This window comes from Ochotona curzoniae, unplaced genomic scaffold (genome assembly GCF_017591425.1).
Source record: "Ochotona curzoniae isolate NIBS_2020 unplaced genomic scaffold, NIBS_Ocur_1.0 contig_4105, whole genome shotgun sequence".
Lineage (NCBI taxonomy): Eukaryota > Metazoa > Chordata > Mammalia > Lagomorpha > Ochotonidae > Ochotona > Ochotona curzoniae.
Genome location: NW_024466129.1, coordinates 829948 through 854845, shown reverse-complemented (window position 1 = coordinate 854845; position 24898 = coordinate 829948). Strand labels below are relative to the sequence as shown.

Genomic DNA, 24898 nt, shown 5'->3' with positions numbered 1-24898 from the left:
TTGGGTATGGGGGAGCCTGTTTGCCGGGCCCAGAGGGAAACCACTGAACTCATCTTGTTTTCAGTTACACCAGATTGAAACCAAGTCCCGAAGCAAGCAAGACTGACATTCAGCCATGGAGTCACTGCCTTGAGCTGTTCTGTTACGACCCGAATTGTCTGTGGAATTGCAACGGGGCTTTCCATTTCGGACCTGACGGAGGGACTTAAATTAAATGGACATGTCCTTCACTGGGGAGCATGTCACCAAAGCCTCCTTTCCCTGAGGTGTAGTAAGTATCGTGAAGACTGTCGTTAAACCTGCAACAAATTATTAATTACATTTGAGGGTTTCAGTAATAAATTTTGTGACAGAGTGGCCTCATGAGATGCCTTGAACAGTAAGAATCAAAAAGAAGGCCTCGAAGTTGTTTCTATTCTTAGCATGTATACTTAAAAAATGATTTGCTTGACTTTTAAATCCAGTTAAAAGTAAAAACTGTTCGCTGAAAAATCCGAATATCTAGTTACAAACGTATTTCCTATTTTCCCCTTTGAAAGTGGGGAAGGACAGGAGGCAAGCGGAGAACTGGCTGACAAGACCAACCACAGGATGGCCTCCTCGCGCCTGCGCAGGAGCCCGCGCTCAGGGAGGCCGCCCAGAGCCGGAGGAGACGCCAGGCCGGTCTGCGGCTCGCACACGCTCCCGACTGTCCACGCACCCGCAACCCACGACTTCAGGGCTCCGCAGCTTCGTCCTTCACGACACCAAACCTTGATGTGAGGGACGCAAAGACACACACGTAAGAATCACGGGTCGGAGCTGACTCAGAATGTGGGGGACGCAGTAGTTGACAAAAAATGAAAACAAAACAAAGAAAAACAAAACCCAGGAAGTCCTCATTTCTCAGTGAAAGGGGTTCTCGATTATGGTCAATCATGTCAACATATCAAATATGTAAAAGAGATTAGCAATGTAGTTTTTCAAGGTAAGACTTTAAATTGTAAAAAGAACCAAAATGACTTTTATTTTTGTAAAGAAAAGAATCTGAATTCACTGACTATCTCCTTATGTGGAGAGGGTTAGACATCTCTCGCAACGTTTGCATGGCTTGAGTCCATGCGCACCGTGTGAAGTCAGGGCAGCCATGCGAGTCATGGGTGGACACCCGCTTTCTCCAGGGAGACAGGGACCTGCCATGGAGCACGGTGCCCCGTGCAGTGCGGCTACCTCCCAGACGAGCTGGACTAAGAGCCAGATCCTGTGAAGGAGTCGGGTCCACCATCTTTTCAAAGACAACCATCTGACTTGGTGAGCATGGCGATTAGAAGAAACACTTCATGCAGCTGAAGTGATGAGGTGCACAAAGGTTCTGTTTGGAGAGAGACCCTCCCTCTCACTCTGCTCCCCTCTTGGCCATTGCAAATGCTTTTGTCCGAGGACAGAGAAGAAAACAAACGAGTGAACTATTTCCAGAATTGCTACTGCCGGCAGAGGCACGGGCACGGCTAATTTGTTCTGTTCGTGTCACAGGCTGCGCTTCCCAATTTTAAAAAAGGCCAGACTGAAACACCTCATCAGCTCTAAGGTTAACGTCTGATGGAAATGAGGTTCTTCAACGAGGAGAGCAGAGACCCTGCAAAGTTGGTGATGTCTGTTTAAGATCATCAGGTGACATGAATAGGTGGCTGGCCTGCATTTCCAAACAGGAGTTGAGGCGCTGCAGAGCAGCGGAGAGCAGCGGAGAGCGGCCGGCACAGTGGCTCTGGGGACAGGAGGCGTCCCACGGCTGCCGCATGCACTGCGCCCTCCTGACGGAAGCATGCACACCCTGACTTTTCTCTGGGATGGAGACATCTCCTCAATGAGCCACTCCATCAGCACGTGGCTCGCAGGATTTCCATTTCTCTCAAAAACCAGAACAGCTCCAGCAGCTGAAGAACACTGGGCCAAAAAGTGCCTCTGCCCCCTCTCCATCCCCTCCCTCTACATTGGAATGGAAAGCTGGAATCCTAATAGTATTTTTAAAAGCAAAACACTCTTTTTTGTGTGTGCACTTGCCAATTCTTTGGTTGCCTCTGAACAGAGCTGAAAGTTTGGATGGGGATGATTCTGAAAGTGCGTGGAGAAAATGAAGTTGAACGATGAGTTCACTTGGTACAAGTGTTTTGAAATCCATGCACAGGAAATGTCTTCAAAAAGTTTATGAAAAGCACGTATGGGGAGAAAACTCAGCATGAATTTCAAGATTTGGTGCACCACAATAAATTCGCCTTTCAATTACATTTTCTATGGAAGTGTTGAGGTACTCTGAGATGCTTTTAAAAGCCCTCATCGTAACCTGCTAGTAAACTCAGGAGTTGTCCAGATGCGAGCATGAGCTCACGCACAGTTCTGTGCTGTTAGAGTGAGGCCCAGCAGGGAGCAGGGCGACCACTTCCACGCTGTCCCATCTCCGGGAAGGCTCCAGTTTCAGATAAAAGAGGACAAAGGGCCCCTAGGAAAGCAAAGAACTCAGAAGAAAGATCTGACTTCCTTCTTGGGAGGCTAAGGGTTGTTTTCCTGGAGATGACGGATAGTGGCAGTTCAGGCCTTAGTTTGGAACAGAGAAAATGGAGGCACATTGCACAGGGATAAGCGAATGTATAAACAGAATCAGGTAAAGTTTCAACAAGAGCTTCCTTTAACGTCTGTCTGTCTTTCTTTCTTTCTCTCTCTCTCTCTCTTTGTTTTCCTCTTTTTCTGAAATCTTACACCCTGTTTCTGGCTTGCATTTGGTAGGATTCCTGTTCTGGCTTTTATTAAAACCAGACTTTCCGCGGTCAGAATCCTCCAGTCACGCCGCCTCTCCCAGGCACGGGATCCTGCAGACTCCTGCTCCCAGGCGGCCACCCCTCCCCGCAAGAGGGATTTCCCTCCCAGTGCGCTCAACTGGCCTGAAACTTGAAGGCTCAGCACAAAACAACTAACTTTCCTCTGCTGTGCTATTCTTTCTGTTTTAAATTTGGGACTCTGCATGGCAAGATCAGGTTAAGTTTGATTCTAACTTGAGAGGACTCCAGACATTTCAAAAAAGGCAGCGTTGTTCAGTGGGTGTCCCACTGCAACCACTCGACCTGGCGGCCTGTCTTTCCAGCTCTGCTGCCCGTGGGCTCACCCGGCCTGCACTAGCCAGCCTGAAATATAAAGGGGCACCTCACTCCTCCTAAGAAATAGGTGCAGCATTCGGACGCTGGCTCTCCTGAAAGGTACTGGTGAGCTAGTTTATCTGAAACAAAGACGCAAAGCAGTCATGCGAGCAAGCAGGACATGCACATTCACTCTGCACAAGACAACGGGGGGGGGGCACCCGGGAGCTCTGGTTCCTTCTCACAGCAGACAGAGCGCTGACTGCAGGGCTCCTGCGTGGAGTGCTGACTGCAGGGCTCCTGCACCTTCCTGGCACAGTGCAGACAGTTTCCCAGTCAATTTGAGGTTTTCCAAACAGTAAATTCGATTTTCGTTTGTAGCAAGGCTCAGTGTTGGAATTTTATTTTATTTTCACACGGAAGGGAAAGTGGCTCTCAGCAGAGAGGCATCTGTGGTTTCCTTCTCCAAGGGACACTGACACTGTCTAGAGACACTTTCAGTGGTCACAGCCGGGCTGTGCAACTTACACTCGGTGCATAGAGGCTAAGGGGCCTGTGAAATTTCTTAGAATACACAGGACAGCTCTGCACAATGAAATGTCACTTGTGACAAGTTAGGAAACCCTGGTGTCAAGGTTGGAAGCTCTGTCATCAGACTGGGATTCAAGGCAAGGTCTTTCGGGGCCTGGGTAAGCAGCCTTGGGCAAGGGGCATGCCCTCACTAACGCCCATCTGTAACACCTACACAACAGCCTAGCTCGCTGGAGCAAAAGTGTCTAGACAGTGCTCTGTGACTAGAAGCTTAGCTAGCGGAGGTCCAAATAAATGATAAGCCAATCCTATGGAATTCAGAGGAAAAAAATTAGGTCGAGAGGACATACACCCTCTTAGATTAGGACCGAAATGGTGATCAGAGCAGTCACGGTCAGTGTCCACAGTGTATCCGACTTCAGACTGCCCCGTCCCTCAGCACCTGAGCACTGCCCTTACTGCTGAGTCTCCCCTGGTTCAGGTCCCCGAGCGGCCTGAGTCCTCGGGCGGCCCAGGTCTTCTGACTCCAGCGGCCCTGCTCTTCTCTAGGCTGCCTTCATCGCTGGTTCAAGCCCCTTCCTGCTCCCAAAGGTCAAAGGTCAGCTCTGCACCTGCAGGCAGAGCTCCGCAGCCTTCACCGTGGGAAGAGGTCTGTGTCTTTACAGTTCCCTAAGCAAAGTCAGGTTTTCCTTCACAGACCGCAGGGATGCTTTAAGTTTTTGAACTGAATTTCTTCTTAAGTCAAGTTCAGGCCAATTCTCCCCGCCTTTAAAATTTCTGATTATCGAGGGGAACCACTTAGCACTTTAACTCCCAAAATTTTCTCATTATACTTAACTTTAAGACACACTTTTACGGTGAGCGCATGAAGAGAAGGCTCTAGCTCCAACTATAAATATTTGAGGTCCATTATTTATTCACTAAGCAGTGTCACAGTTAGGCCTGAAGACCTCTTTACGATTTTCACTGTGTGTCTTTAAATGCAGCGTTTTCACAAGTGGTCAGCGACCACGTACAACTACTGTGTTAAAATTTCCATGCATAATCTTATTTTTAAAAAGTGGCAGCTTTTATTAGCCTCACTTTCCTTAGCCTGTCACAGTTAGTGACACTGACTTTTCAGTTCAGATAACCTTTCAGAGGTTTTCTTGAATTCAGCTAGCCTGCTACGGCCCTGTCTTGGCTCTTTTGTCCCGGAAGCCCCCAGCGGAAGTCCACCAACAGCTGCCAAGATGGTGCCCAGATTCCTCCAGTCCTTTCTAGTCAGGACCAGTTGACAAATGCCAGGCTTTGAAGGCCACATACTGGTCTCAGCGACCATTTTCCCATGGTCCCCTCCCGTGTGAAAACTATAAACGTGTAAACGTTTAGGCCTTGGCCTTTGTCCTGCTCAAGCCCATTTCATCTGTCACACTCTGAGAAGGGAACCCCGAGCACCCCCACAGGCTTGGGCCCCCGCCTTACCTTGGGACACTGGGTGGGGCCCGCGTGGGCCGCGAGGGAACCTGCGGAGGCGCTCCGAAGGAGTCGCTGCTGTTGGGGAAAGGGGGTAACGGCCCCGGACGGAATGGGACGGGAGGTGCCCCAGAGTGTGGACCTGGAGAAGGAATGGCGGGAGCTGGTCCTCGGCCGGAGGCGGGTCTCGTGAGGGGTGCACTGAGGGTCGGCCTCCTTTGGTTTGTGGGACTCGGAGGAGGAGACCTGGAGAAAAGACAGGTTGCTGTTGGCCCAGTCCGAGCGCCTTCCCTGGGCCAATCTTGGAAGATGCTGTGAGGTTCTGCGTGACTCACTCAGACCCAGAAGATGTAAGTGGGAAGGTGGAGGCGGCAAGGAGTGAACAGTAGGTTCGCCTCCTGCCCTCCTGTTCACCATGCACAGTCCTCTCTGGGGTGTTACGCCTCATGTCATCTTGGTCTGTGCCAGGACAGCCTCCCCTACACAGCTTGCTGTTTGCGCTGCCAAGCACGTGGCCTGCAAGCTGCTTGCTTCTCAGGCATCACGTGGGCCTGGTGAGTTTGTCATTTCAGGACTAGGAGAACGCCCTTGCTTTTTTGTAATAACCATACAGAATTCCATTGGAAACAAACTCTGCTTGTTTTGACCCCTTCCCGCCTGAGCTTGACTTGCTTTTGTGCCTATTTTTCTTTGGGTTGGTCCGGGTTAGGGTTGCACTCTTGGAAGAATGATCCCGATGCCCTAGGGCCATCTCCTTACCTGCGGGAATGCTGCAGCCAGGAGTCGTCCACTGGAGGGGGGGCAGGAGTGGACACCGTGGCCGTGTTGATGTCCCCGATGATCACGAGGGCCTCTTTGAGGGCTTGGTACATTCGCAGCATCTCGTCTCGGCGCTGAGCCTGCTCCGCAGATTCTTCCATCAGGGTATTTTGGTCCTCCGAAGAATATAACTGTGCCAGCAGCTCCGAGTTGATGAAATCTTTAACCTGGCCCATCACCACAGAAACATGGAAAATGGGAATGAATGAGGGACTGACTGGCCTCAACACAGCTGGGCACTCCATCTATGGACACAGTCCACCAGCGACGCATCCTGCACCTGTCCTGATCGTCCAAGTGCCATTATTCCCTCTGTCTTCCGGCTGTCAATACTGAAGGATGGTACAGATAGCCGGAAGGGAGCACCAGGCTGGCCCTCTCCAGCACAGGTTCTGCTGACCATGCCAGCTTCCCCCATGCCTGGAGGCACCTGGCTTACACAGGATAGAAGATAGCATGAAATAAGTCTGGCATTTTCAACAGCAAATGGATATGGAAAAAATATGTAATAACAAAAGTCTTCTACTCCTTGGCATTCCCAGCCATTCACTAGCTTTCACTAAAATTATTGCATTTTGAGACTCCAAGTTCTAATGTCTATTAAGTGGAGTTAGCATTAATCAGCAAATATTTATTACAGAACCATATTAAGTTGGTTTACAGAAAGTTGTGTTAAGAGATGCAGTATTTCCTGGAGTTTCTGGCGGAAGCTACCAGCGGTGAGCCTGACATGCGGCCCCACAGACACAGCACGTATTCTGAGCAGGATTGTGATTCTCATGCATGAGTTTCTAAGAAAAGCTAAAGACAAGTGTATCTGTTCCACATTCAGAGAGGAAGCCTTATCTATCAGGTGCTCAAAGTTGCTAGGTTAAATTTGTAGCTCAGACATGGCAACAGCTGAAAAAATGGTTACATTAAAGATATCAAATCACACCAAAAATTCTGTCCTCCCCTCCCCCCAATCAGTTTTACTGTGGTTAAATAATACAAAAAGAAAAGTGCTCCTTGCACATATTTTGTAAACTGAGAGTAATTCAAGTGGTGGAAGTGGAGGCACATATAGTACTGTCAGGGTGGTGCTTGTGACAGCCAACCTGGGGCTGGCGGGAAAGCCCTGAATCCAAGGAAGTCTTTGAACTTTATCCACTTGGCAATGCGAAACTGCTGAAGGCCGTTCAGCAAGTAAATAAAACAACAAATGGCAGTTTTTAGGAAAATTAATCTGTTAGTGATTGCAAATGAGTTTGCATAGGTGGTATTAGAGATTAATCTGGAAGAAGCCTATTACGGGTCCCTCGTGAGATGATAAGCATTTAATCTGGTGATATTGCAGTGGAATAGAAAACATGGGCACATAAAATGATATTACAAAGGCAAAAGTCAGCCAGACATTGTGTTGTTTGCATGTGGAGGGCAAGGAAGGAAGGAAGGAGCGGTCAGAGACTGCCCAAGCACTGACAGATGGGTGAATGGGAGAACAGAAACGTGAATGGCAAGAAAGTCAGATTCAGAGTAAAGCCAGTCAATATGGGTTTAGGAATATTTCACTTCTGTCCTTGAAGATTCATTCACTTCTGAGTACATGTGCAGGTGTCATCCTGGCTGTGTGTATGCGTGGGCAGAGGGCGCAGTGCAGAATGCCGACAGCAGGCCTTGGGCTGGCATGCATTATCAGTTGGCTTCAGCTCGTTTGAAGCTTTCCTTCTTAGTGAAATAGCACTTAGGATCCATTAAGCACAATTTAAAGAAAGATCCTTCCAAGACTAGATTTAAAGCAGATCTGAAGTAACAATCAACTCTCAGACAAACCACAAAATAAAATAATAAGGGCCTCCTTCAGAATTCTGATCAAAGATTTGCCTTCAATGTTCCACAACTAAAACTTTGCTCATATCCAAAAGTCTTGGACAGGTTCCACAACAGCACGAGCGTGCTTAGCATGGAAGGAAACGGCAAGACGGTGCGGTGGCTGGAAGACACTCATTTACTGTGCTTGAGCGGACACCTCTGCTTCCTCATGTGTTAGGCGGGGTAATGAGGCGTTGTGAAGTTTCAGTGGAAGAATGGCTATCAGTCGCCTAGAGTGTGACGATTAGCTGGCTAACATTCAATGAGATTGCTCAGTTTTTCTGTATAGAAGTCAGACCGGAATTAGGAATAAAGAGACAGAGCAACAATAGCAAGCAAAGCAGCAGCGATCAAATGACACCGTTAGAGCTGGTGCTAGCATTTTATTTTTCATTTCTTTTCTTCCTGGCAGCTTTGCAACGCTGCAACCGGAGTTTGGAACCAAGGCAGGGGAGACTTGGGGGGGGGGGGTTTCCAGACGCTTCAGGGACTTTCTGAGCAGTTGGTGTGTCAGAGCTATGAGAGTTTAAATCAGGGATCCTACATGACATTTAGCCAAGAAGATCTCTTCCAAAAGATAGCATTTAGAGCGTAACTCATTGAACCTGACAAACTAGTTCCACTCGGGCGTGAGATCCGCAGTAATATTTATGGGTTTAATTGTAACACCTTATAACCTATACACGTCTTTGTATGGTTTGAAAAAAAAAACTCTCACACTTAAACCTTCATTCCAGCTCAGACTGTAGGCTAGATAAACAGGCATAGCTGCACCAGTCCCTCTGCTCAGAGTCAAGGAATGTGAGGTCATTAAGAACGTTCCACGAGTCTTCCTCTTGCGGACTTTAACCCTTCCCTGGCAGCCTGCAATGTGTTCAGATTCCAGATGCTCTTTGTTATCACGAAGACCACTTTGAAGCCTTCACAAGACAGGAGGAAGGATTCTAGGGTTTGCACAGTTCAGTTACCATGGAAACCATTTCCTGACACTCTCTTTGTTTCTAGAAGGGACGGCTGTAGCACAGAACAGAGTGCTCTCCTGCACTCACGTAACACACACATAAAAAGTTCATAGACAAGTTTAATTTTGTTTGTTTGTTCTTGGAGGGAGGGCTTGGCTGATGTGCTTTTTTTTTTTTCATTCTCTCTCCTTTTTAGATTTCACGATTCTTTTAGGTCTACTTAAGCTTTCTTTGCCTTTCCAAGGGATTCTGTTCTGCTAAAGACCAAGAAATCTTTCCTTCTTGAAAAAGCAGGAGGCTGGAGTGTCTGCCATTGTCTGTACCAGCATGTTGGGCACACTCAGAGAGCAGGAGGCTGGAGTGTCTGCCATTGTCTGTACCAGGATGTTGGGCACACTCAGAGAGCAGACTGATACTATTGTAACAATTTGGGAAAAATCAATTGTGGGGTGGTAATTTGGGGAGGTGAACCTCAGACCCTACACAGTTGTACCATAAAATTCGAAATTAAAAAAAAAAGAAAAAGCACTATTTTTTGACCTATGATCATAATGTTGAGGAAAAGAAGCCAGACAAAAAGGGACACATATTGTATGTTCCAAAGTTCAAAAACAAGTAAAATTCAGGCACGGTGCAGGAGGTCCCTTGGGGGGTGCAGGGCTGGGGATTAATGAACGGGTGAGACTTTGGGGACCTGGCTACAGTGCTTTCCTGCACCAGCATGCTCTAAATACCAGCATCAAGTTCTGGTATTTAAAGTGTCCTTTCCCATCAAATAGTGAACATTTAAAAGAACGCTTTACTTCACCCTAACATAAAAGTTACAGTGAATTCTGCAAGGGAGGCACATGTTTCTAATTTTCCACCAAAATGCCAATGGCCCCGAGGAGTGAACGTGGCCCTCCAGGGTCCCAGGGGCACAGGCTTACAGCACACAATCCAAGTGTGAAATGCCTCCAGGTTTTCATATTTGGTTTTTGGAAAAAAAAAGTTATAAAAACTTTTACATTCTATTTCATCTTCTCTGGGTCTGTTCGAACCTAAGAAAACAGTGCTTTACATGAAGATTGAAAAACATTACTTCTCATATTCAAACAAGTTTTAATTAAATTTTCAGGTGTAAGCCACCTCGAGGGAAGCTAGCCTCTGGGTCGGGAACCCCACGTAGGAGAGGGCTGACTTGACTATTCCTGAGTCTGCTGAGTGTATTGTCTGATGCTGAAGGAGTTAGTCAATCCTGACTTTGCCACTCCCGGCTGGGTGGACTTGGGCAAGTCCCTAAACCTCTTGGTGCCTCGACGGCTTTATTTGTAAGCTGGAGAAAACAATGATCAGACAGAACTCTGTGCCTCTTCGCACAGGCATTTTTGCACACACGAGGGGTGAGCCGCAGAGAAGAGGCCGTCTAAACAGGCTTGCCACGGTGTTAGGCGTGAATACAACGCTCCCGCCTTGACTGCCGCCTGTCGTAAATGGCCGGCTCTTTGTGCCGCTGCTACCTGGTATGTTTAAGTAATGAAACAGCTGCTGTGTTTCAATAGACAAAGGCTTACAGTATGTCTGAGGCAAGGCATTTATTGCTGGGCTTTAAACTTCTTAAACAATTCCATATGGAGGCTTGAGTGGCAGAACACTTAATGTAAACTTTCAAAGGAAACTGCCCACCACATTCTGAACTTTATGAAAGTTGGCTGAAACATATTCTTTTCCAGAAGGCTAGGCAGCCATTCTCATTTCAAAGAAGAAAGGCCACAGCACAGCTTTCTATGGACTGGGAAGAAACGGGGGACCCCATTTTAGGCACTTATTGGTCTGGGGGAATATGTGGCTCTTCCACCCAAAACTATTAGTAGAAGCAGCAGGGTTAAGTGCGTGAAATTCAGGATTAAGAGTCAAACTAGGAGCTCTCTAGTTGGAGTTTTGTTATTAATTCTCTCACTTGAAGAGCTCTCCGGTTTAAACCAGAGAGAAAACCCACCACATGTGCACAGCAGTGCTGGGGTTCACTCTGTTGCCATTTCTCTGTGCTCAACAGGGCGAGAGGGGCCTCCAAGGGCTTGTGCAGCCTGCGCAGTCAGAAGACAAGGGTAGGTTATAAAAAGCACAGTTTACCTCTGTGGAATTCTATATAACTGAAATAAAATGCTCCCTATCCATGTAGAAAAAAAAAAGGCAGAAACTATATTAACGGAAGCAGCCATCCCAGTATCTGGGGGATAGGAAAAGTTAAATTTCCCCAAAACACCAACATAAAGAGTGCCACAATTTCACAAGAATCCAGCTGCGTACCACAGCTCTCATGAGCCTCGTGCTTGCTCCACTCCCACTCGCGGCTGCCTCCACGCTCTGCTTGCTAGCACTGGGGTCTCTCCTGAGACAGCCAGCATAGCTTTACCCCCGGGAACCGCATCTTCCGCCATTCCCTTACAGCAAGCACACTGGCCAGCGGGCAGTGCGCAAAATCACGCCCGCGTTTCTTTGTGTGTGTGTTTGTGAGTTTGGAGCTTCTGGAGAAGGTGAAAGTGGGGGCGTCCCGCGATAGAGAGGTTTCTTTTTTCCTTCCTTTTAATGAATTTGTGTCAAGCTACTCCTCGCAGCTCGAGACAGGAAGTGCTATTTCCGGTGCCGATGATTGAGTGCAGTGCAGAGCAAGGCTGCGTTTGAACTGACGGCAGCACTAATGACGGAGTGAAACGGTGAAAAGATAAATGACCCTTAATCAGGAAAGTGTTTAAATAAGCAAGTGCCTGGATATACCACAGCAAAACAACCTGAACTCATTTCAGCCAAGTTAAGAGGGTAATTTTTTAAAATACACAGACTATTTGTTTAGTATCTTACATTTTTTTCTAAATGGCTTGCAGCCACATTTATTATACTCTCTGACAGTCTGCGGGGTTCCTCAGCAGTGACAGAAGTTATGGACTTTAACGCAGAGAGGCTCAACAACGCTTCGGGTCACACAGCCCGTCAAGGACCAAGTTTAAAAACGCAGTTCAGCAACGCCATTTTTTCAATGCATTACTTACTTGCTAACCTTGTCTAATATTTGAAATGTGCATGAAAATAGATTTAGGAAAAACAAAATGTTCAGATGAATCGTCAAGGGATTCTTATAATGCAGAAAGCCAGGGCAACAAATCTTGGGATATAGAAAGAACTAATCAAAGTTCTTCAAAAGGCAGCTATATCAATTTCTTGCAATTAAACATTTTCACAGTAGTTCCATACACACTATTTTCTGGAACAAGCTTCTAAGTCAGCTATACCTACTATGGTTAGTAGTGTTTTAGATAAGCAGGAAACAGACACAGTTATGTGACTCGCCTCGTGCTACAAGTCAAATTTCTCTTGAATTCTGGTTGGGGGATCCTTTCATTATTTGGCCAACTAATCTTGATTTCTTGCAAGCAATGCTCATAGCACGGAGGCACTTTAAAAAGTTCATGGCAGGGCCCGGCGCGGTGGCGCAAGTGGTTAAAGGTCCTCGCCTTGCACCCCCGGGATCCCATATGGGCGCCGGTTCTAATCCCGGCAGCCCCGCTTCCCTTCCAGCTCCCTGCTTGTGGCCTGGGAAAGCAGTCGAGGACGGCCCAAAGCTTTGGGACCCTGCACCCGCGTGGGAGACCCGGAAGAGGCTCCTGGCTTCGGATCGGCATAGTATCGGCCCGTTGCGCTCACTTGGGGAGTGAATCATCGGACGGAAGATCTTCCTCTCTGTCTCTCCTCTCTGTATATCCGCCTTTCCAATGAAAAAAAAAAAAAAAAAAAAAAAAAGTTCATGGCAAATGGAAAAAACATTATTTTGGTGCAGATAAATTGTGAGATCTATTTGTAGTTTTTCCATGGAGCTCTTGAAAATACTTCGCAAGAATGTGTGAGTGGTGTGTGAGTGGTGTGTGTGTGTGTGTGTGTGTGTGTGTGTGTGTGTGTCTAATGTCCCCGGCCTTTAATCTTAAGGGGCTCAGAGCCAGGTCAGCTGTTCTGTTGCTGACCTTGCTGTTCATTTACACTGTGACCAAGCTGTGGTGTTTTTGCTGTTTCCTCGTGACCAGATTCACATTGTTCTAGAAGTGATCCGAGGGGGGATACTTCAGCACTGAAGTGGAAGGTTGAGGATTTCCTTTCTGGATCTGTTTCACTGGACATTTACCATTTGTAATGGAAAATGAGGAACCTAGGAAATAGGTGTTTCATTTATCCAGAAAATACCGCTAAGACTCCGAAGAGCAGGGGTGGAGATGTGCAGGCCGGCCTGGCAGTTCGAAGCAGCAGTGGGAGGCTACTTACGCTGTTGATCATAAGGTGCATTATCGTTTTTGGAATAAGGTCTCGGATGCATTTGTTGATAATCGACATGTAGGAGTCCACGAGGTTGCGGATGGTCTCCACCTGCCTCTCCAATTGTGGGTCCATAGAAAAATTTTCTGCTTGGCCATTTTCATCATTTTCAGCCTAACAGAAGGGAAACAAAATATGGGTTATCTCACAATGGCCCAGAAAGAAAAAAAAAACAACTAGATCTTAATAACTGATTAGGTTCCTCGTAGCCTGTTAGTGGTTTACAGCATTGCATCTTTACGATATCAGCCATCTACAAACAAAAGATCAAAACCCTGCAATTACTGTTAGCTTTTAGCCTGCCACATTCCAAGCAGATCAAGTCTTCCATTTCTAAACAAACACTGCAATAAATAATCAGACAAACACCCACCTAACAACACGTCTCTAGAGAACATTCTAATCTTCAGCCAAAGAACTGAATCCAAGCACATGATGCAGATGTAAGCCTCTGGGAGGAGTCTCCTGGGATTCTATAGATTAGAAATAACCTTTGTGTGTTCTTACACTTCTGGATGTGCTTTGGATTGGGTCAACATTTGGATCAGCTCAGATTCAAAACTAAATCTCCTAGGGTTGGCCTGAAGCCACAGCAAGAGATAGAGAAGATAATTCTGTTCTTCCATGCACTCGCTGGAATTTGTTATATAAATTCATGCCTCTGTCATCACGACCAAAAGCTGGCTTCATTGTGAAAAAGTTACAATTTTTAACTTTCAACTTGCTATTCTTTGAATAAAACAGAACACATCTACACACAAAGAAATTATTTGTGCAACATGAAGAAGCATCTGTTTTCTATACTATGGGACTTGAGTTAATTAGCTTTGGCTTATCCACCAGAGGCTGCCCTGAAATGCATCTTCATCATTAAGGGCTGACCTATTGGCTTGGCATTGAAATCAATTTAGAACAAATGGTCTCCATTTTAAGTCAGTTGAACCAGCTAAGCCCCAGAACATGATACAGATATTGTTAGTGGTCTGGCTACTTTCTAGCGTTTGGGAAGATTTAATTACAAATTTAAAAAGGGGAAATAATTTATTGCTTCCAATGTGGACATTAAAGTACTACTCTTTGGAATTTTACATACTTTGATCTGCCAGGTTTTCAATCTTCCAATCAGTTCTAGGCAAAGCACTTGGTTAAGCAGCTGAACTGGATCTGTAAGTGAGGTGGCCTTTCCTCTGATTCAACACACTACGTGAAAGGCCGGTCTATAGGCTGCAGAATCAACAGCACAACAGAAATGGGTTCAAATCGTTTATATAGGCTTCATTCATTCAGAAATATCTAATGTTTCAAAAACATTAAAATAAGACGCTCATGCTGAAAGCCAAGGGGCACATCCCAGTCCTGAGCCCATCAGGGAGCAAGGATACTGACCAGGCTTCCTACTGTGACACCAGGTTGAGGATGACAATATTTAAAATGACAGCTCTTGGATTGTTGTACTTCTTTTCAAATGGTCTTTGAGTCATCTTGAGGTTCTTTGTTTTTATTATTAGTTTACGGTAAGTAGCTAAAAAGCTAAGACTACAAAGTGATGGGTGATAGGCGAAAGGACCATTCTAGCATTGAAGTCAGCCATGTTCCCAAGCTTGCTTCTGGGGCATGAAAGCCACATGCCACACTGTGCCCAAGTTCTCAGGCAGCGGTGACTGCTTTGTCACTGGAAGGGTAATGTTTATGGATGTGAACACCTTAAGTGCAATCTGGCCACACTCTGGTACCCTAATGTGATTGAGACTCAGCGTCTTCAACTTCAAAATGCGGCAGTTAATCAAGATAATGTTCATGAAATGACCAAGTGGTGGGCCTCCTGCGTGCTTACTACATGTTAGTTACTTTCCTTCATTCCTGGATATTCAGGGAATAACAGAACGCTGCTTGACTCTCAACACATGTAACATTTCATGTGAAAACTAGGATCTAACACATATTTAACTCGAGTCATCAAACTATACAACCTACACATGTATGAGTATATACATACATGTACACACATCTACGGTACATCTCAAGGTTTCCTGCCAGCTATTCCACTTTCCTGGAATCCCTCTTCCCATCACACCTGGCTGATTGGTGAAGACTTGTCCTCTTTTGAGGCTCTGCCGACTCTCACTTCGCCCAGAAATTCTCCTGGGTTCTTGGGCCCTCCAGTACTCCTTTCTCTGTGCTTCATCTGTGTCTTGCGTTCACTCCCTCTAGCTACTATACGGCCTAGTTCTGTGCTTCTTCCCCTCAGACTCTGGAATCTCATCTTGCTCTCTTAGCACCTAACATAGTGCGGTGCATGGGAGTGAGGCAAGAAGTGAGTGCTACAGATGGTGTCACCAGTGTTAAAGGAGCTGCCGTGGCAAGTTTCAGGGTCTCCAGGACTGGCTGCTTGTTACAGGAACCAGAAATCAGGAAACTCCAAGTTGATGGGTTAGGAGCTGCTACTACTTCATAATAATGGCACGAATAAAATGACTACAGAATTATGTACATAGAGGCTGGCACATGGTGTAGCCAGAGAAGTTCCATCTGCAATCGCGTTACCCCATGTGGACACCAGCGTGTGTCCCACCTGCTCCATGTCTGACCCAGCTCCTGCTAGTGGCCTGTGAAAAGCAACGGAAGATGGCTCAGTGTTTTAGCCCTGGCTACACACATGCGAGTCCTGGAAGAAGCTCCAGGCTTCAGTGCTGTCCATCCCATGGGGAGTTATCCAGTGGATGGAAGATCTCTCCCTTTCTGTTTCTCCTTTTCTTAGTAACTCTGCCTTCCAAAGAAATAAGTAAAATATTTTAAAAAAGAAAGCATGTACATAAATGAAAAAAAGATGATGTATGGCTGTGTAAAGCAATCTGTCTATATAAAGTACCACAAATCTCCATAAAATGGGATTCACTATCCAGTCCAAAACATTCTTAATGTTATTACTGCCTTTAGCAATGTGGTGACAGCATTGCAGATTCAACCTACGATACTTGCAGTGGACACTGAGCACTCACTGAGTACTCCATACTGCAAATCCGCAACACAACCTAAGGGGGTGAACTGAAGACACTGCCTTGCAATTCTGAGAGCTGTTCCACAGATAGAAGTAAACATGGTTTTCAGTTAGTTTCTTTTTATTTCAGTGTAGGTATCCAGGTATTTAAAAAAAAAAAAGGGAAGTCATATGAAATAATGAATCATCCATAATAGAGCAAATCAGATAAAATAACACATTTAAGAATAGTCTCTAAGTAAAAGATATCACTGGAGCACAATTATTTGTAAGAATTAAGTGATTGGGGCCCGGCATGGTAGCTTAGTGGCTGAAGTCCTCTCCTGTTTGTGCTGGGATCCCATACAAGAGCCAGCTCGTAGCCCGGCAGCCCTACCTCCCTTCCAGCTCCTTGCTTGTGGCCTGGGAAAGCAGTGGAGGATGCCCTGGACCTTGGGTCCTGCATCCGCATGGAAGCTCCTGGCTTCAAATCAGCTCAGCTTCGGTTGTTGTGGTCACTTGGGTAGCGAACCAGTAGATGGAAGATCTTTCTCTCTGTCTCTCCTTTCTCTGTAAATCTGACTTTCCAATGAAGATAAATAAATATTAAAAAAAAAAAGAATTAAGCGATTGAACTAAAAAAAGAACAGAAGAATACAGAGCATATATTAAACAACTCTACCAGAATATAACATAGCAGGAAAATTAAATCCATATCCATACTTTCATATAGAAATACTAAGATTCCCTGTTTCACACTGTTCATAATGTTTAGTCTTGCTTTACTTTTTAGCAAATCAAAATATGTAAAAGATACTGGTTTTCCACTTTTGGAAGCCATGCTGTTAATAAGTAAAGTGTCAGAGTGAATAGAGGATACCGGTTCAATTCTCAACATTAAAAAAAAAAATCAATTATTCCAAAATAACCAGCAAAGCTGTTTGAAATTTTCTTTAGTTTGTGGAAATACTAGCAGACATGTGGTCACATTCAAATTCTAGCTACTGTGATAATACAATGGCCAGCAGGAGAGTCAGCAGCAGAAAAAAAATTCCTGCTCTGATTTCAGACAAAAGCAGTAATTGCCTCTTCCCAAATATGTCTAAGATGAATGGGAAAAATGTATAGAGATGGATTTAAAAAAATAAGTAATTATGTCGGCAAAACACTGTCTTTTCTCTAACCCCAGTTCCAACCAAATTCTCTCTCAGGCTCTTTTCTGCTTGTATCCTATGCATGACTATGTATTTTTTCTTTGTTTAAATTACAGGATTGTAGTAGGATTCTTTGCAGTTGAGCGCTGAAGTGACAGCTGTTTATCATTATCCTCATCAAGGGAATATAAAATAAAAATAGTAATTTGTCTCTGATCTTTGAGGCAAAAAGAATGGTCTGCAAACATTTAACCTTTTATGTGCAGTTCACTGATGCTGTTTACAAAATGTGAGTAATATTGTAGAAAACAGCTTTCTTTTGAAAAACACAATGGATTGGCATTCCTGATGCAATTTTCTTCTAAATAGCTTTTGGGAAGCATAATTCAATTTTAAACATTTGAAAATAGCAACACAGCATGTATGTCTACAGTTGCTTCTATAAAAATTAGCATAACTTTGCTTCTTATGCAATTATTTTTCTTACAAAATTATCTGTATGGTATTTAAGAAACAGGCCATTTTACAAAGGTTGATGCCCCAGTTTCCTTTCAAAGGCTTGCTGCTTTGGAAGGCCAGTGAAGGGAAGGGTCCGGTCAGAGCTGAGTCCCACCATGTTGGAAGCATTCTGCACATGAACTGTGGTCTTTATCTGCTTGGTTTTCCTTCTGTATGTTTCTTAGTTACATCACCAGGCTTATCTTAGGAGTGCTAAAATCATCGCAATAAGCTGATGACTACAACTCCCTAAGGAAGTGTGGAAGAGCAGAAATCAAATATATCCTGCAGTAGTATGTGCATGCTACTGCAGAGCCGTGGACAGGCGTCTGTAGGTTTCACAGGTGAATTTTTCAGAGAACCATCACCTGTATCTTTTGAAAGCACCTAATCTTCAGTATTTCTGTGTTGCCTTGAACAGAGAAATGCCACTGAGGTTCATGTCTCAGGATGAAACATGACTACCACGGTAAGCGTCTTGGGCTTTCCTAGCTCCCAGGTCTACATGATTGAGAATGTTTCCAATGAAAACCTTTTCTGCTCCCAATTTCACTTCTAATTTACTGAGGCAATTAAGGTACCCAGCTAAACGTGCAGAACTATATGAGAGATGCACCCCCAAGCGCCCGTGAAGAGAGGGTAGGGTGTAGACTGGCTCCTGTGACAGACATTTTACTTAACAGTCAATCAGTATTGATTGAGTATCTGGGGTAGACTGTGAGAGACAGAAAAAAAGTCTGAAAACGAGAGCTTGAGTGCTTCCTCTGCAGTGGGAGGCACCCACTGGGAAAGTCGTTGGTAAAGATTTCTTTATTGGAAAGGCAGAGTTATGGCAGTAGGGGAGAGGAGGAATGAGGTCTTCTCTCCACAACTTCACTCTCCAGATGACTGCAGTTGGAGCCGGGAAGCAGGAGCTTCATCCACATGGCCCATGGGGGAGGCAGGGGTCCACGCACGTGGCTATCTTCTGCTGCTTGTCTCAGGCACATTGGCAGGAGCTGGACAGGAAGTAGAACATTCCTTCCTCCTTCCCCTTCCCTACACTCCTTTATTCCGGTACCTAACACAGTGCCCCATGCACAAAACAGGGGCTTAACAAATACTGAGGACTAAATGAAGACAAGCACTGCAGGGACCACTTCCTAGGGGGTGGAGTTCTTGTTTCCAAAGGAGGCAGAGGGACTGAACTCTGGAGAGCTGGGAAGAGTGAGCCAACACTTGCATTCCTCGAACCAAGTTCTTCCCTCAGAGCCTTTTCTTTGCATGGCCAGGATAAGTCAAGATCCACATCCCATGTGAAGGAGGTCTGAAGATTTGAGCCATGATCGTGCTGCACATGTGGGCACAGAGGGGACCTGCATCTGCCAGAAGCATCTTGGACCAGGGCGTCGAACTTTGCATGCGCACGTTGTCGGCATTCTTCCCACATTCTTCCTTTCACCTGTTACCACCTTTTAAATCCTCTGTATCACTCTTACTGTCATCTCATTTCTAAGCAGCATCATAATAAACATTACAAAGCTAAGATACTATAAGTGCTTACTTAATAAAAATTAAAAACCTTGATATTTACTTTTTTGAGAGGCAGAAAGAGGCAATGATGGAGAGATGCCAGGTCTGCTGGTTGACTCCCTAAATGCAGGCCCCGTGGGGTTGGACCAGGCTGAGCCTGGGAGCCAGGAGGTTGACCCAGGACTCCATGCAGGGTCAGGAACCCAGCCACCTGAGCCGTCCCCACTGCCTGTCAGGGTGGCACTGGCTGGAAGCTGGACTCGGACCTGGGCCAGGTATCACATGCAGATATCCCAATACAGGAGGCAGCCATGCAAGCATTTAATGGTTAACTGGATGGCTTTGACATAGCTCTGCATCTTTTTTTTTTCTTAACTACTTTTCAGCCCCAAACCATCTGACAGAGCATGTTTATTTTCATGTGGTGTGAGCCTATGTCTAAATCCCTAATAAATAAGTTGGTTGACGACAGCCACGAATAACAGAAACTTGGAGTAACAGGGGGTGGGGGTGGGGGACCAACCTCCTACAACAGACAGCCATTACATTGTATAAAAGATGCATAAAACAACTGCTTTGTCTATTACTGAGCAGTCTCAGAGAAACTGGAAAATTTATATATCCTGTGCTGTAGTCTTCCCAGAAATAACAGTCCTAACTCAGATCTTAATGTATCTAAAAAGCTCTACTGCTATATATATTATATAAATTCATGAATGCATTCTCATAGCAAGTATTCCAAACACAACATACAATGTTGGTATTTAAACAGTCTCACTGATGAGTCTTATAAAAATTATTAATATTTATTTTGGGGAAATCTCTATATACTGAGTTTGTGTACTATAAAATATGAATAGCTTCTTTAAAAACAATCCCTGCTTAGGGCTGGTGCTGTGGTGCATGGGTCAGGCTGTTGTCTATAGTATTGGCATCCCAAAAGATCACTGGTTAGAGTCCTGGCTGCTCCAGTTCAATCCAGATCCCTGTAGTGAGTCTAAGAAACAAGAAGATAGGCCCTGCTTGCACATGAGAGACCTGGATGAAGCTCCCGGGTTTGGCTCAGCCCAGCTGTTGTGGCTCTCTGGGGACTGAACCAGTGGATGGAAAATTCTCTTTCTCTTGGTCTCTTGCTCTTTCTCTGTAACTCTTTCAAATAAATGTAGTTTTGAAAGGGCTAAAATTATTTTTCAAGTGTTACCTATTGGGAGATACAGTCCTATTTATTTAAAATTTAACTTTCTTATGAAGAAAATCCTTTTCCTAAAATGAGGTGAAATTTGAGTCAATGAATACAAAACTACCTAAGTTTATTTTTTTAAGTGAAAACAAAAACAAAAGCAAAACACTTAGCTGGGATAGCAAAATGGGAAATGGAATTTTTTCAAAGAGAAAAATCTCCATGAAACGAAAATGGATAAAATATGGGTGAGTATCGAGCAGTCTGTTGGCTAGTTTTCTGTGTGAGCCCAGCTGGGTCACGGGTGGTTTGGTAACCCAGTGTTTATGTGAGGGCGTGTGATTGACTTTCGCACAGATGGCCCATAGGTAAAGTAGTTGACTTCCCATCCTCCAGTCTGTGAACACTTGGCTGGGATTTCATAACACAGAAAGGGCAGATGACATATATTTGTAGAGGGCTTAGAATCATTATATCAAGGCACTAGGTTGGATCAAAAGTTAAAGGGAAGTAAAATAAATGTATAATCCTAATTCTGAAAGGTAATTCCTCCATCTTATAAACTCTGCAGATTTACAGTTCCTATATTTCTATGAACTGCAATTCTACTGAGTCTGGTGAAGAATTCCCAAGTCAAAGAAGCTATAAAGAAAACACTTCTATCATACATAGGCAGCATTTATCAAAGCAAGTTAAAAAAAAAAAAACTGACTTAAGCAGCAGAATATACTAATGTCCAAGCTACTTTTGTCTGAGCAAAGTAGAGTAGAAATCAAGAATATGACGTCAGAAGGTCTACATTTACATCTTGGCTTTGTCACTTATCAGCTTTGCGACTTTAGGGACGTTGAAGCAGCTTCTCAGCTTCTCCAGGTCTTCACTTACCATCCTCTTAGCAGTAGTTACGTCAGTATTTTTTATATTTTATAGGGCAGGTTAGTTGAATCATCACCAAAGAACTCAGGAAACACACAGACATGATGACTGATATATAGTTAAATGTTCATGATTTAATCATTTTTATTAATTTAGGCAAATGAGGTAGACAACTTACGTCGCATCTGACTTTGAGAATTCATAACTGGAAGATTGGATTGAAAAAACCTTTTAAAAAGTAAAGATTGCATTCTAATTTCTTTATCTGACTTAAAATACATGCTCGAGGAAGAAACTCTATGATTTTTTTTTTTGAACCAATGGATGGAGGATCTTTCTCTCTGTGTATTTCCTCCATCCATTGGTCACTCCCCAAGTGGCCACAATGGCCAGAGCTTAGCTGATCTGAAGCCAGGAGCCAGAAGCTTCTTTCAGGTCTCCCACGTGGGTGCAGGGTCCCAAGGCTTTGGATCATCCTCTGCTGCTTTCCCAGGCCACAAGCAGGGAGCTGGATGGGAAGTGGAACAGCCACTGTACTAACTGGCGCCCTTATGGGATCCCGGTGCATGCAAGGCGAGGACTTTAGCCACTAGGCTATCAGGCCTTCACAGATAAATGCCTTCTCAGTGGATCTTTACACAACAGTCTTTGAAACAAAAGCATAAGGAGGGAACATATGATATGACGTGGAGATGCCCACGTTAGCTACCGGTTACCAGTTAGTACCTGTAGAATCCTGGGTACTTCAGTTTTCTGTCAAGTAGAGTTAGGATACTACTACTATTACTACTGTTAGCTTCAAATGATTGGTTTGTGGATTAAATAAAGAGCTGGTATAGAAATTCAAAAGAGTTTGTGATACACAATTATTAAATAAATGTTAGACAGTATTCTCTCATTTTTAGGAAGAATACAGAAGAAGGGATGTATCTAATATATGAAGACAGTAAGGTTTAACAACACTGTGATATGATTTTTCTTATGCCTATTCTTTTTCTCACTGTTCAAACAGGTGATAATACAATGTTTCATCTCAAAGAAGCCAGAAGCTTCTTGCAGGTCTCCCACATGGATGGAAAGTCCCAAGGCGTTGGTCTATTCTCTACTGCAATCGCAGGCCACAAGCAGGGAGCTGGATGGCAAGTGGAGAGCTAGGACATGAACCAATGTCCGTTGGAATCCTGGCACTTGAAGTTGGAGGATTAGCCAATTGAGCCATTGTACTAGGCCCATACGGCTGACTGCACATTGAGACAGGCATTTCATGATGGACTCTAATGTGGCTGCTATCTTTATAAGAGCCCACAGGAACACCATCCCATTACACAGAGGAAAAGCAAGACGGCCAAGGAAAGAATGCCTCATGTGTATAAAAGCACAAGGAGTACAGAGGGAAGTATCAATTGACTTCTCGATGGTCATTACTTGGCTTCAACAATGACCAATCTTGTCCTGCTTACATTCTCCCAATAGTTTTGAGGCAAATCCCGGATGTCACCAAATTTTTATCCAAGAAGGTTTAGCATACATTTCTGAGGCAAGAATGCTTAGAGGATGTTGCTATAGTATTATTATCACTTCGGAAATACTCATGACAGCTATGGATTTTATTGTGTTCACTCTATACCGGACCTGTCCTTTGGGGGGAAATGTTTTTAAATTTATGTATTTGACTTAGAAAACAAATGACTACTGTTACTGGCAGGTAACTCTCTTTGTTCTACTTCAGTCTACAGATTTCTCTTCCATTTCCCTTCCCCCACCCTTTACAATTTGTTATTGATGCTTTAAAAAGAAAAAAAAAAAGCAGCATTTGGCCTGTAGTTTGGCTCTAAGCCAGTCAAATGGAGAAGAAATAATTACAGTCAACCCATGTCATATGCTAAACATTTAAAGTATGGTGAGAAATGTCTCAGTTCTCCCAAGAGAATCAAGGGAGGAATGCGGTGCAACTTGTGCTCCTAACAAACTCAACTGTTTAGGAGTTGATTGACAAGCAGGAAACAAGGTGGAACAGTGTGAAACGGCCCATGGCTCAGCCTTCCCATGTGTTGGCTTCCCAAGACAGGAGGGAGTTGCAGAAGTTTCGGGAGCCAGATTAAGCCATAGCGACTCGATCTGATTGTAGTGAAGCACGCAGACAGGACAAAAGCACCCAGGTTTCAAGGGGGGGGGGTGAAGGGAATTAAGGTGGAAAGGAACTTGATGTGTTTGGGAAAACATTGGGAGGTCATGGTAGCAAGAAAGCCCAGCAGAAAGACAGGGTTGAATCATGAAATGAGCATTCTGCAGCGAATTTGATTCAGGACAAAGAGATGAAGCGGGGTGTGGTGGGCTTTTAAAGGCCATCAGAAAAGATGTGCCCCAATTGCTTCAGCAATATTTCTAGGGTCATTCCTTGTGGGCTGAATGTAAGGATGGTGAGATCAGGCAGGGAGATGCAAGACGGTCCACAGTAATAAACTATGTGGGAGGGGTAAATGTCCGGCGCAAGTGGGTGACAAAGCTGGACAGGTGAGTGTCTCTTAAGGCTTCTTCAAGGAAGACTATTCAGAAGACAGTGCCAGATTGAGTTCTAAACTGACCGAGAAGCAAGAATGAAACAGCATGCTCAGACTTCCAGCCCGGAATAGTGACAGGGTGGCGTCCTAACAGAGGCAGGCGACCCAGGCAGGGAGACTGATTTCCTTACGCTTGAGGAAACCGTGGTGGAATAGATGAAAAGGGAGTACTGATGGCACACTGAAGTCACGGCAAAACACGCAGAGCTCACAGCCTTTCGGAAAGTGGTGCAAGCAATGGCTGCTTTGAAACAGGAAGTGCAGGGAGCACACCCTCATCCACGTGTGCAGTGTAGTGCCTGGTCGAGTAAATGCTTTAGTGGGAATCAAGCAAGCAAGGCACGGTGTTGGTGAGATCTATTGTTTCTGGAGGTGGAGAAAGTGGCTCACAGGAGACCAGTGAGTGGGAAAAGCGGGGTAGGAGGCATTCACACACTATTTAACACCGCAGGCTTCTCCAGAAAAAAATCCTTTGGGCAAAATGCCCAGTGTTGCTAAGAAGCCAAACAGGATGAAGACTGTTGAGGGCTTTTGTCTGAATGATTTGGAAATCCTTGCCAAAGCCTCTACGGGGACGGGCTGGAGCTGGATTAGAAGGGTGAGGTGGACATTGTGGAAAAGGGGAGTGAAAGAAAAATGTAACTCCTATCCTGAGAGTTCGGCAGATCCATAAAGGAAATAGCATGTGATTCATCAAGATGTCAGGGCTGAAACTGTTTCTTTTAGGATAAGGAGGACATTTATATACACAAAGTTTAAAAAGGAGCCAGCAGACAAAAGATCCACGACACTAGAAATGATAGAAAAAACGGATGAGGTTCTGTGTACTGGTAAAGGAGAAATATTTAGAAAGATCCGCCTTCCATGCCACATGCCAGCTACTCCAGGCCACCCCCTCTGCCCAGATTAACATACCACATCATTCATGGCTCCTTCGGTCTCGAGGCTCGTTTCTCTGCCTAACATCTGACTGCATGAATCTGCCCATTGCTCATTCTCTAGGTAACAACCTGAATTGATCAGTCCTTCCTACACACTCAAAGTTCATTTAAAGGTACCTTGTCATTGAATCTG

At 44.9% G+C, this 24898-nt stretch overlaps 1 protein-coding gene across 6 annotated transcripts in view; it reads right to left on the bottom strand.

The window, feature by feature from the left end:
- Nucleotides 1-24898, bottom strand: part of DNM3 (dynamin 3) — a 501537-nt gene that overhangs the window by 21391 nt on the left and 455248 nt on the right. For 4 of the 6 annotated variants that reach the window (XM_040984259.1, XM_040984258.1, XM_040984260.1 and 1 more), the window contains 3 exons: nucleotides 13016-13180; nucleotides 5853-6079; nucleotides 5103-5339 (listed from right to left, as the gene is read on the bottom strand). In XM_040984259.1, coding sequence (XP_040840193.1) covers nucleotides 5103-5339; nucleotides 5853-6079; nucleotides 13016-13180 — 629 coding nt within the window. Of the gene's footprint in view, nucleotides 1-526; nucleotides 753-5082; nucleotides 5340-5852; nucleotides 6080-13015; nucleotides 13181-24898 lie in introns of those variants that run through there. The other 2 variants (XM_040984261.1, XM_040984263.1) reach the window with 2 other exon arrangements.